Source organism: Amphibalanus amphitrite, unplaced genomic scaffold (genome assembly GCF_019059575.1).
Source record: "Amphibalanus amphitrite isolate SeventyFive unplaced genomic scaffold, NRLGWU_Aamphi_draft 000227F_arrow, whole genome shotgun sequence".
NCBI classification, from domain to species: domain Eukaryota; kingdom Metazoa; phylum Arthropoda; class Thecostraca; order Balanomorpha; family Balanidae; genus Amphibalanus; species Amphibalanus amphitrite.
Window position 1 is genome coordinate 39934 of NW_024881722.1, and position 13230 is coordinate 53163.

At 45.7% G+C, this 13230-nt stretch overlaps 1 protein-coding gene across 2 annotated transcripts; it reads left to right on the forward strand.

Annotated features, from left to right (window-relative positions):
• Positions 1-5572: 5572 nt before the first annotated feature.
• Positions 5573-12724, forward strand: LOC122385675 (early boundary activity protein 2-like). 2 transcript variants are annotated; one of them, XM_043374120.1, is made up of 9 exons: positions 5573-5589; positions 6760-6961; positions 8491-8615; positions 9050-9130; positions 10800-10911; positions 11141-11217; positions 11636-11758; positions 11952-12174; positions 12427-12724. In XM_043374120.1, exons 2-9 carry the CDS (start codon positions 6805-6807, stop codon positions 12543-12545), a joined length of 1017 nt encoding a protein of 338 aa, XP_043230055.1. In that variant the 5' UTR covers positions 5573-5589; positions 6760-6804; the 3' UTR covers positions 12546-12724. The 2 variants fall into 2 exon arrangements, with proteins under 2 accessions (XP_043230055.1, XP_043230056.1); XM_043374121.1 differs by having other exon boundaries at positions 11639-11758.
• Positions 12725-13230: the final 506 nt, after the last annotated feature.

Below are 13230 nucleotides of genomic sequence, written 5' to 3' on the forward strand. Positions count from 1 at the left end.
GAGTCACCACTGGTCATTAGCTGCACCTTGTCTCTAAAATGAGCAGAGATGCCATGGCTAAAAAAGTACCTATCTTATAGCGTTTTTAGCATATTCGTTCAAAGCAGAGGGCATTCGTGCATTTTCCCATATCTTATCATGATTGGTGAGGTCACATATTTGACCTGACTTTACTTTTCAGATGTAAAATCCCAGAATTATGAACTGTTGGCACTTATAATCCCATTCATTACACCAAATTTCAGACTTATAGGAGATATTCTATAGGAATGACAAGATTGCAGCTTTTAGAGGCATTAAAGGGACCCTCCCACCTTCAAAAAAGTTAATGAATTGGCATAAAAGTGATGTAGCGTGAATCACAAAGAGCGAAAATGAACATCTACCAAATTTTACCGGAAAATATTCACCCGTTTTCGAGATATAAGACTTTTATTTTTGTTTACTTTTTGGGAACTCCGCTGTTTCTATGACGTCACATAAAGGTTTTCTTTACGTCGGCATTTGGAAGCAATAGTTTGGTATCAAAGTGCGACAAATATTGCGCGAATGATGCGTTTATCTTATCAAGGTCAATATATGATGGCCAATAAAGGATTCCAGGACAATTCTTCTTATGGCATTTCTTCGTATCGCAATTCTTCGTCTGCAAATCTTCGTCAGGGCATTTATTCGTATCGCATTACTTTGACTCGCATCAGGGCATATGAAAATCGGCTGGCATTTCTTCTACAACGCAAATATATGCAAGATTAAGCATTGAGGGACAAATAAATGCACCGACGAAGATTTGTAGACGAAGAAATGCGGACGAAAAATTGTGCTACGAAGAAATGTCATGCGAGGATTCGTTCGGGTACCATGACATTTATGTGATTTCAAAGTCAAGGTTCACAGCTGATCTGCTAAATCAAGCCAAGAATCCAAACTATCAAAAAACTATAAATATTTGTTTGTCTGTCACAGAGGTCTCAAGCAATATAAGGTTGACATATGTTGAATCAAAAATCTACTGCCACAACTCACATCTCCTGCCTTAGTTTTCATTGTTGTTTTAACTTGCTTTCAAGAGAAACAGGAGCCAGTATCTGATATCACTTCAGATGATTGTTTCAAGATCTGAGTTTAAAGGTAGTGTGCCACCTTTGAAAGATTTCCCATTTTATTTTTCCTAGGATAAGAAGCTTCTGTTTTTACCTAATATCGCAAAAAAAAAAATCAAAAATGGGCCTGGAATAGTGCCTTTTTCGCCTAAAAGTTTTTCGGTTTTTAGATATGTATAACAAGTGGGCTCACCTGCAAACAGGCGTCGGGCAACAATCGCGAATGCGGCGCACTTGTGACAATAAGCAAAGGTCATTATAGTGTTACGACCATACGACGTACGGGAATGAGTTATCAGCTGTCTAATCGTAGACAACACAATGTCGAGCCTTAAACTGTAAGCCCGTATTGGTATTGTTTCTTTTATTTGGCTGTCGAACATTATTTATGGTTTGAAATATGATTTTATGTAAAATAATTGATATGAAAAAGCCGTCTTATAAGTTATGACCCCATTTCACCACACGCAAGTGGCAGAAATGACAATGATCAGCTGACGCATTTTTCTTGGCCGAAGTCAGAGCGCGCGGCCCGACGCACCACGCGTATTTGGAAATTCCGACCTCGACGAGCATCAGAAGCCACCTAACAGGCGTGTTCGAAACCGCAGGAGATGATGATGAACGGGTTTATCGAAACTTGATTGGATGAGCATATCGGTAATAGCGATTTCAGTGTGTGCATTTATTGTTCATAGTGGTGTGAAATGTGGTTGGGGTACGACCGACAACCCGTCGGGGCGAATTTCGCACTGGGGTACTCAAAATTTGAAGAATTTAAGACGTTTCCATGAGTTTTGAAGGTATGGATAAGTTCTAAAAATCCGGTTCTCCTTATCTGGGCCATTAACTCCATACGGTCCAAGAAAGCTGGCACACTACCTTTAAATGGAAATAAAAGCAAGATCAAGATGAAACAGGGACTATTGCTGTTAACACGCGCAGTGGAAGGGGGGGGGGGCGGATTTCGCCCACCCCTCCTGTTTTTCGCCAATAACTCGCGCCGCAAACATGATATTGATGTGAAATTTTGGCTACCTGTCCAGAATTGAACTGCGGATCTTCTCGTGCAAGAAATGAAAAAATCGGGCCACAACTTTTCTAGTAATAGCGGTGTAAAGTCAAACATCCTGCCGCCGCGGCGGCGCGGCGGCGCGGCTGCCGGCGCTAGCCGTTACGCGCCGCCTGAATTGTAGACTGTGCCGGGGCGGGACGGTTCCGTCTTTACATCGCGCTCCTTACCGCTGATTATATTCGATTCACGTCAAATTTTGTGAGAAGACTAAGAAACGTACAGGCAATCTTATGGTCAAAGAATTTTGAAAATCAGCCGGTAACAACTTGAGTTATGAGTGTGTAAACACAAAAATTGTGATTGCCGCGTTTCCCGCGTCCGCCGATCCCGCTTCAGCCGGTGACATCTTACGCTTAGCAGGCTTCTAACTGCCATATTTATTGTTGGATTAACAAGAAATTCACCATACATACTCACAAATGTATGTTCTTTCGTATAGTGAAAGAAAAAAGAAAATCGGCCGGTAACTTTTTGAGTTATCGGCGTGTAAACGCAAAAAAGTCGCTAATATGGCAGATTTGACCATATTTGACCTCATTTGACCTTGAAGATATTGACCTAGGGTCATGAAATTCACACACAACAGAGTTCCCCTGGGCCCCCACCTACCCTCCAAATTTCGTCTTTCTAGCTCCAGTGGGAGCTGAGATCTTAGGGGGGGGGGCGACATCCGCCCCCCCCTTCCACTGGGCGTAGTACTCGCAACCCTTCCACTGCGCGTGTTAAAGTAGTTTGGCCATGATACAACAAGCACATGAATCATTAGCCAAATCAAATACTGGTTGGTTTGTCAAGATGTTTGTTGTCTATCGTCTGTCGAGCTGCTATGAACACTGAACGCTCTCACTCTTACTTTAAAGAGAGTAGTTTAAGTTGAATGGTAGTGAGCTGTAATTAGACAAAGCAGCTATTCAGTGCTCACATCAAGCCAGGCTAGGAAATGGCATCAACTGTGGTGGGAGGAAGCAGGTTCGGCATCCCTATGTTGTAAACTTCTGTTGTGTCTTGTGTTTGATCAACTGATGTTTTCTGCTCTGTTTTGTGCAGTGATAGTAGCAGGTAACTGCATGCTTGTCAAATTATGTGAATAAACGAATTCATAACATTGCATTTTTCTCTCCATGCAAGGAACAAGTAAGATGTTGTAGAAAATGTAATAGAGGGCTGCATTGCTGATTTTGCACTTTATCAGAGCTTTATTTAGAATTGCTTTCCTGAAAGCTACACACAGGCCACAGCACTGAAATTCACAATGTCATAGCTTTTGGCAGAAAAAAAGAAAAGACTTACCTAGGTAAAATTGGCTGAAAGTATGGCAGAGCAGGTCTTGATGCGTATGCCCATCCGTGTGCTTGCCGAAGCCGAACTGACTGCAACACATTAACTCTGACCCACCATGGTGGCTGGCATATCCTGAACTTTCACCACTCTAAACAAGACAACTTTCAGCCCTCAGCATTGTATTAAAACACTGTACATGACACTCAAAATTTGTTTCAGTGCCATCCACGGACAACATCAGTCGCCATTCACCAGGCCAGTAAAAACAGAATAGATAATAGCTTCAAACCCATGTAGTCAGAGTTACTAGGTCTGCACCTCAAAACAAAATCCAGGTGACATTCACCACACCAGTAAAAAAACAGGTACTTAGGTAACGTAACAGCTTCAAATCTGGTAACATGTTGGTCGGGCTTTACACTACCATATTTACATGGAATAATATGATACCAAACAATAGTGCAACCATTCTGGACATAAAAGTGTATGATAAAATTAATTTAGAATACTTTGGCAGCATGATTTACGAGCACAGGCAGGTGTTACCTACCAGCCTTCTCAATGCTCGTAAAACCAACATTGTAGTTTTGATTTTACCTTACATGATAACACACTTGGCTGCAATGGCACATTTAATTTAATACTGTGAAAAGACCAGTCATAACCACTTCACAAGCACAATTGCACCTCATGCCGACATCCTTTTCCAAAGACAGTCAGCAGCGTCTTTCGTCAAAACTGGAAGATCAATCCCCTTTCAACTGTTAACATCAAAAATATTTTCATGGTGTGATCTCCATATGGAAACCTTGCAGGAAAAGAATTAATGTCAATTGTCAGCTCTTCAAATTTCTTTGGACTTTAACTTGCAGTACCATATCCAGTTTGCTTTGATATTTTGTTTTTTATTCCATGTTGAAGTTGAACACCAAGCTCCAGATATAGCAGGCAGCTTGATCATCTTCGGCCTTGGCATAATATCAGTCCAAGTTCCAGTGGTGGGTATCTTCTAATATTCAAATTAAAATGAAAAGCAATAGGCTTTCTCAGCGCCGACGACGGATTTCACGTTGATAAAAAAGGGAGCTCAAGGTCAGCAAAACTCGGGTTCAAGGAATGGCGGGCGTTGAAATGACTGCTGACGTCATCAAGGAAACCGCTAATGGTTAAGAGATAGGGACTACGCTGGTCCCACCCTGCAAGTAAAGGGAAGAAATTTCTTGAACACCATAAAGCTGCGGGGGTTGCGACCAGGATAAATGGTGGTTTCTGAGCCTGGCCGCAAACTTGGCTATCTCAACTCAAAACTAATGTTAAGGTGGGATGGTCCCTTTAAAACTGAACATGACATTGTGACCTGACCTCAGGTGGCCTGTGCTTGATTTTTATGCACGATGCAAAAGTGATGTACAATCAGATATACCGCTGCTTTCGTGGCACTGCGCGCCGAGGTTTTTCTCAACACATGAAAAAACCGGGAGTCGGAGTGTGGCTAAAACACCTCTACCCATCAAGACGAAGACCGGAAACCCGACCCCCCCCCCCACACTAAAAAATCCGTGGCTACGCCACTGCCTCCTCCCCCTCCTGCAATTTAAGTTAGCCGCTGCGAACACTAATTCGTGCAAGGGGTCATTTTCACTTCTTGACGCCGCAGTACGCTATACCGCCGCGCGGGGGTCCGAGGGACGCTACCTCCCGCCTCGCCGGATGACCCTCGGGCCTGGGCGCCGCCGCGGCGGGCGATGGACGGCGCTACCTCAATTCAATCTCGAGAAAATCAATCCCAAGCACACTGCCAAGTAGTGTACCAAGGCGGTCCAACTTTGTATCCGCCCCTCCTATTGGTCAACGTCACGGACGCCACATGGATGCATTACGTCATTCCCGTCTGCCAACGACCAATCACAGTATGGTACTTGCGTCTTCATGGTCCCTTCAAATCCTGGGGCCGAACGTAACCTGGGCCCCGGTGTAACCTTGGTCCCGGTGTAACCTGGGTACAATGGTACTCTGGTACTTATGAATGTCACCCGGCCGGCTGGCCGGCGGCGGCTCGCTGTGGGGAGTCCGTCCCGGGTCCGGCGGGCCGTCCCGGACCACGCGGCGGTGCCGCGTCTCGCTGTGGGGGTCTGTCCGAGCGGCCGCGTCCCCCTTACCGCCTTCCGGCGGAGAGGGATCAGTTTGTCGAGAGGTTTGGTGCAGTGTGCACGTGAAGTGAACATACCGGACAACTACAGGTTTGCTTTAATTATTTCAAACACCTACTATCATAATATTTTCCAGCCATGACCACACTTCAATCAAGTTGACTATCTCTAAAATACCATCACATTTCCATCCAAACCGCTAGATGATCAGTAATGTAATATTGTGCTGAGGGGCGCGGGGGGGGTATAATACTCCTGTTCGAGCTGCTAAATTTGAGCATTGTCCTCATGGCTAGACCGACATATGTACCAAAGCGGCGCAATACCAGAGGAGTTTAACGACAATTTTTCTTCAAAATGTACGACATTCTACGCTATTTTACTGAAATTTATCAGTTTTACATGTTTTTCAGTCATCTACAACCTCGTTCATACCATATTTACACGTAAAATGAGAAGGAACACAGAAGCACCGACACGAAAAACGGGCCCGTTCCGCACCAAAACATGAATATTTTCATGTCTCCGAAACGGGCTCCGACGGCGACGGGCCCGTCGCAGTCAGCTGTTGCGCCCCGTCATGAGGCGTCGCCGCCCGGTTCCCACTGAGCCCGTCAGGGACGGGCCGTAAACGGGCCCGTCAACGGCGACGGGCCCGTTTCGACGGGTGACGGGCCCAGTGGGAACCGGGCTTAAGTGTGTTTAAATTAATCAAGTCGATTACCTCCCCTGTCTGGCTCTCCCCGCGCGCCCAGTCCGGGGTCAGGTGTTGACGGTGGGACGCGGGCGGGACCCTCCCTCCCCTCCCCTGGTGTACCCTCCCCCCTCCCTCTGACCCTCCCGGCCGCGGCGGGCGGCCACCGGTGCCGTGTCATCTGCCAGTGAACCCTAACGGTCCCGCTGATGGATGAGGGGGAGGGGGGTCACTTCCTGCCGGTCCGACGCGGCGCAGCTCGGCGCAGAAACCGCCGCGCCGGCAGGCTCCGAGACCCGGAAGCGTGGGGGCAGACGCCGGGATTGGACAGGGGACGGCCAGGGTTATGGGCACTGGGCAGGGTACCTACGTGACAGGACCGGACCGTACCGAATGCTGAGGCCAGTCGCGGCGTGGGTTACATCTCATTGATAAGTTGTTTAAGGCTGTTTGCAGTTTGTCTTATATGTCAGTCGCTTTATTTTTTGTCCGACTATCGTGATGGCGACCCACGCGTACGTCAAGTGGCTGGAAGAACCCGTGAAATGGGATGTAGTCCGACTGAAGCATGTGAGAGGAAGGGGTCCTCTGGCTGCTGGCTCCAGAGTTGAGGTGAAGTGGGCTGGAGAATTTCATCCTGCAGTCATAGTGGAGATTGGTAAGTACCTGCGTCGGATACTCTTGATCTATGTGAGTGACCCCCACTGCACGTGCAAAATGCAAAAAGGAGAGGTGCCAAATTTGTTCCCATTTCAATAACTCGGTAATTACTGGGGCGGTTTCGCTGTAACTTTATATACAGGTAGGCACCCACCAGGCAATGCATTCCCATGTGTTGCGGTTAGGGTGCTACTGCACGTGCGCACGTGCAGGGGGCGCTTCCAGATCTCGAGAACGGCTGGGCCGATTGCAATAAAAACTAATGTTAATTAACCTTCCAGGCGGTGGGGGGGGGGGCATTTTTTGCCCCCCCCCCCCTTAGTTTTTTAGATATATCTCGAGAACCGCTGCGCCGATCGTCACCAAACTTTCAGTACCCTCCCGGGAGCAGCTAGCGCACATGGTGACCAAAAATTTTTCCAAAGGCTATGATAGGTTGGCCGCTAATGACGTCAGAGTGACGTCATTTTTGCCATTTTCGACCCAAAAAAGGTTTCGCGGGAAGAGCTGTCAGGCCTACAGCTTTAGAGATACAGAAAAATGTTTCAGACATAAAAGGTGTGGAATGAAAAGGGCTACAAAACTGTTATTTCGGTTTTTCGAATTTTTTTTGGATTTTGACCCCCAAAAATCAAAAATAGATTTTTTGAATATAATAGCCAAAAAATCAAAAAAGTTTTTTGAATTTCGAAAAAACCGGAATATATGTGATAGCCCCTACCGCCTTCTATCTACATACCAAATTTGAGATCGATACTTTTTTTTTGGCCAAGTTATAGCGAAAAAAAACTGTTCAAAATTGATGACGTCAAATTTTCAAACTCAATTTTTAGCAATTCTAGACCTTGTAACGCAAAACAAAGACCACCATTAGACTCCCCGTGACGAGCTGCATCGAATCGATACCCATTTTATGCAAAATATCAACTTTGAAATTTGACCTTTTTTGACCTGACCTTGACCTGACCTCCACCAGAAAGTGACCTAAACCGTACCTGATGGTCTTATAACCAACACCATTGAGTTGGAAATTAAAAACTGGCCATAAAACATGCATCGCATAACCTTAGTAAAGTTGGGCTCATGTGGTGACCCTTGGTGACCTTTGGTGACCAGACCTGTGACCTGACCTGGTATGACCAGTGACCTCTAATAGCAACATATGTACTAGACAACTGACGCCTTATCGCTGATTTTCGACAAAATGCGTTTTACTCGGTGTTATAGCGCTTTCCCTAGAAGCCCCGTGAACGGTGAAACATTTTATCTTTGACCTGACCTGTGACGTCATCGGTGACCCCGAGGTCAATGAAATTTGGTTTCTCTCGACAAATTTGACAGGGCTATCGAACGCCGTTTGAATTTTCCGGATCCGTCCAGTAGTTTCGGAGATACGGGGGGGGGGCAAAAAAGTGCCCCCCCCCCCCCACCGCGCGGAAGGTGGCTGGTAGGCCCACCGCCTGCCGGGTTAAGGTGTAATGGTCACAAAGATATTTCACGGCTCACACCACTTGGTTATTTTTGCAGGGAAGCAAAATGTTCTAGCCAAGAAACAACTGGACCATAAGAGGCGACAGCGAGAGGCCTCACCTCCACAGGACCCTATCAAGAGGAAAAGGCAGCATGATGATGATCAAGCAACCACATCAGGGGTAAGTAAAACTTGCATTGTCAATGATTTCTCTTGCTATTTTTATGGTCAATAACAACCTTTGTTGTCATGAGGAGAACTAGGCTTGCTTCAATTTGTTACCTTAGGTCAGTTCCATTTCCTAACCTCCACATCAAACTCGATGGGGAACGGGAATGGGGAATAGTCAATGGAGCTATATTAAGTCTCATTTTTCGCAAATGCACATCTGATTGCTAATTCCACCTAAAATGAAATCAATCGCAACCAACCTCGACTTCCTAGAAAGCACAAGGTTTGCTGTTAAATTATTGTAAGGTCATATGACAGCGAAAGTTACGAAACGTGTTTTGCTAATAACTCCATAACAGACAAGAGATACCTACAGCGCTCGGGCAGTCTCAATGTGTTCAGCTCATCAAGGTGCATTGAGCAGCATAATTATGTCATTTGCAGACATCAAGAAAGCAGCAACAGAAGCGCCAGAAGAGACTGCAGTCATTGGCCGTCCTGGACGAGGTCGAGGACAGTGCGGAGGTAAGATCAAAGTTGCGATAGTATGCGTGAGGTTGGGGGTTGACATAACCATATATATTATATCATTAATGCTTTTGACCGTCGGTCAATTTTTGTGATGTCTGTGTGTTTCTTTTATGTTTATATTAGATGATTTACTGGCACAAATCTCAATTACTGTATGCATGTATGCGCCAGGTCCTTTGTCCAACATTCAAACATGTTGATGCACATCTGTTCTAGACATTGAAATGTTTGCAGTGCACTTATGTCCAATTGACCTTGTAAATACATGCAACATGGTCATATGTTATGCTAGAAGTGCTTCTGCACCTTGATTTGGATTTCTACAAACTATCTGCTGGTAAACGAGCACTCTTATAATGCTTTCGGTGGACTTTCCTCTCATTAATTTTAACTGCTCGCTAGTTCTTTGCCTATTAACCTTCGCCCGAGAGGGGGGGGGGGCATATGTTACCACCCTGTCGCGTTTTTTGCGTGTAACTAAAAAACCGCCGCGCGTAGCGCCGTGCCCCTTGGGGTAGCTTTTGGTACATCAATTTTGGACAATGTGTGAAATTTTTGACCCCAGGTCATGTCAGGTCAGGTCACCAGGTCAAGTTAACTGACCAAGCCTAAAAAAGTTTGCAATCATGTCCAGCCTGCAGTGTTTGTCAGAAAGGTTTTAAACTTGGTGAATTGCATGATGTTATGGGCGCCTACAATTTGTTTATCTCGGATTTTTTTTTTATATCCGTGACCTAAGGTCAGGTCAGTGGCGTGACCTTTCCATTACAAGTCAATGGAGAAAAATGAAAATGCCTCTAGATCCGTGTGTACGCATAGGAACAGTCCAAATATTTCAGAATCACAATGATTTGGACCACCCGTGATGACCAAGGTGTCATTTTTGCTGATAGCCTCTAGAAAGGTCATCCGAGGTCATTTGAGGCTACAAACAGATTTTTGCCAATAACTCGCTGGTCTCATTGTGTTTGTCTTGCCGAGACGCATCGACTGATATGCAACATGACCTTTTCCGGGCAGGTCATGGCCTTGACCTGAGGTCAAATTTTCAAGTTGACCTTTCAAGGTCAAATTATAGTTCATTCGACGCGTCTTGGCGAGAGGAACACGATTCTGGCAATAGAAATGTCCTGGCTTTTTGTTGTCGAAAGTTATTGTCGAAAAACAATTTTCGTAAAAACAGCTATTTTTCGAGTTTTTGCTCTCTGGAGGCTAAACCCGTGACCTGAGGTAAATTTTGATAATGACCTTTAAAAAAAAAGAGTTCAAGAGCTATCGTTTGCTTTTCGATGCGTTTTTCTAGCTACCATAGTTCCTGAGATAACGGCATGTTTTCTGAAAAATATAATGACCATTGGCAACTTTTGACCTTTGATGACCCTGGTGACCCCAATATTGCTCAAGATGAAAAATGACTATAAGGTCATATGACAGCGAAAGTTACGAAACGTGTTTTGCTAATAACTCCATAACAGACAATACTTTCAAACGTACGCATTGAGGGCTATCGACTGCTTTTTACCGCGTCTTTCTAGCCCTCTTAGTTTTTGAGTTAGAGGTGGGTGGTAACATATGCCCCCCCCCCCCCACTAGGGCGAAGCTGGCTGAGACCGCCACTGGGGCGCGGGTTAATGTTTGTGAGCAAAGCACTACATTTTTACAGGAGTGTGCTGGATGCCAAGAAAAGGAGGAGACGATCGAGGGGCTGCAGCACGATGTGGATAGTTTGCGAAAACAGCTTACCAGGGTGCAGGAGGTCATGGCCAGTGGCACCAGTAAGTTCATGAAGCATGCTTAGCTTAAATCTTATGTGCTGTCCTGTTGAGCAGCCTTCGCAATTACGATGCAATCGCAAATGCGACGCCTGCTGGTTGGCAATGATGGAGTATGCCGGAATTTCGCTATTTTGTCATTTGATTCAGATTCGATTGAGGATTTGGTCACTGAAGCATCCTTAATAAGAATGTACAGCTATCTGATATCTGCTTTCGACGATGCTTCCAGAAATCGATGAAGTTGTGCGGCGCCTGGAGGACGCAGTCATCTGGCTGGAGGAAAACAGGACCTTTTTGGCGACCAGGGTTAGTTTGCCGGAGGAGGGATTGAGCAATTACAAAGTCTTTACTAAATAAAAGCCCTAACTACTAGCCCTTAGATTTCATAGCCCCATGGGATCAGCTGGGAGCATTATAAGAGTGCCCCATGAGATCAGCTGGGAAGGTTCCGTACCATTTTTTTGTGATTATTCCTGTGCGATGAGGGGCTAAAAAAAACTTTTTACATACAAGTTTAAGGTTGGTAGCATTGTGTTACCTGTATCGGATAAATGTTATAGTTTCTTTACTATTCTTTGTAAATCGCTGAGGCACTACGAGAAGCCAGCCTTCAAATAAAGGTGTCTGCTCACGTGTATGGGGTGTAGCTGAATGCAAAGGAAGACCAACAAGATTCAGTGGCATTTTTGCATGACATCTTAATATGCAAATGATTATCCTTCAGCAGGCGGATTCTTCTGATGTGTGCAGAAGCGCAGTGGTGACGCCAGCTCAGGACGCAGCGGCGTCGAGCTCGGTCCCGTCCACCCGCCCGGACCAACCTTTGCGGCGCGATGGCCCCGAAATGGTAACGCATTTCTATCTGTTTAAGACGAACTTTGTGTTGTTTGTTTAAAAGGTGGAAATATTATTCGTATACAGAGTGTCATACCATCACTAAATTACATATACTCTGAACGACCATTGTTTACAATAAGACTAATTGCCAGCTGGTTATAGCCAGTGCCAGCTATTTCTGAGTGAACTTACATTTTACGCAGGTGTCTATTGGACCAGCGACTAAAGTGCCCGCCGCCACTATGAACAAGATCACGTGGAGCAACCCAAAAAAAGCGGTCCGGGAGCTTCTGATGGTGGTTTTTACCACACCGGTGCTTCGGGCGTCTTCGATGACGGGCCGTCCGAGTAACGGAAACAAATACCGGCAGACAGGTCTTGATGTTAGACCGGCACTGGACCAGGATAAGCTGCACGACCTTATCGGTGAGTAATAAGTATTGTCCCCGCACTATTTGCCAGTCTCAGTGATGATGGTATCTCATTCCCAGCCTTCACATTTCTTAGTCGTAGCGCCGACCGCCCGAAGACGCGGTGGAAGGTGATCCTTAAAGAAGTAAATAATCCCATACACTTGCCATTTTTTGTAATGTAATAGCATTGCATTGAACCTCACCACAGAACTTGATTCCAAAGCTATGAACAAGCGATTCTTATACAAATATGTTCTTTCCCTAGACTTTCTGGAAACGAATACGGGCCTCACGAGGAGCGAAGTGAGGCGCACTATCGCCGCGAAAATAAATGATCTCAACAAGGCGAAGCGTTCGGTCGACGCACGCGAGGCTGCAGCCTAAAATGTGCAACGTGCAACTAGAACCTGGAAGTGTACTGGCTGTGAGTGCACAGAACATTTTGTTAACCCACGAGCCGCTGGGGGGGGGGGCATAAAGTTGCCCCCCCCTTTACGTTTTGTGAAATATCTCCGAAACCTGATGAGCTACGAACGTGAAACTTGGCATAGCTTCAAATGAATACCTAGGCAATGTTTGAGGAAAGTTTGGTGCTTGTAGCACCTAAGATGACGTCACAGTGACGTCATAAAGTTTTGTCGTTTTCCGATATGGACCGTTTCTGATGACGCTGAGCATGAAACTCAACTGTAAATGAACTAGACAGCACCTGCTGTCATCCTAAAACATCTAACTACACTTCCATCTAGTTCCTGACCAATAATCGGCCCTTTATATTCGGTCCCATATATCTGATGTATCGTGAGGAATATGAGAGCCGCAAATCTATAATTTCACTTATGACGTCACTGTGACGTCATTTCAAATGGGATCGACACCAAATTTGGACACAACCTCGGCTAGGTATTCAGGAAGATGTGTGCAAAGTTTCGCTTCTCTATCTCTTCGCGTTGCGACGATATCGTCGCAGAAGTAAAAGGGGTGGGGGGGGGGCAACTATATGCCCCCCCCCCCCAGCGGCCGGCGGGTGGCGCGGAGGCCCAGCGGCCGCCGGGTTAATACAAGGATA

Excerpts from the sequence above, each read along its gene's own strand:
- LOC122385675 (XM_043374120.1), top strand. The coding sequence starts at position 6,805 with ATGGCGACCCACGCGTACGTCAAGTGGCTGGAAGAACCCGTGAAATGG. Across the intron at positions 6,962-8,490 it reads TGCAGTCATAGTGGAGATTG|GGAAGCAAAATGTTCTAGCC; the intron begins GTAAGTACCTGC and ends TTATTTTTGCAG. Across the intron at positions 9,131-10,799 it reads AGGTCGAGGACAGTGCGGAG|GAGTGTGCTGGATGCCAAGA; the intron begins GTAAGATCAAAG and ends ACATTTTTACAG.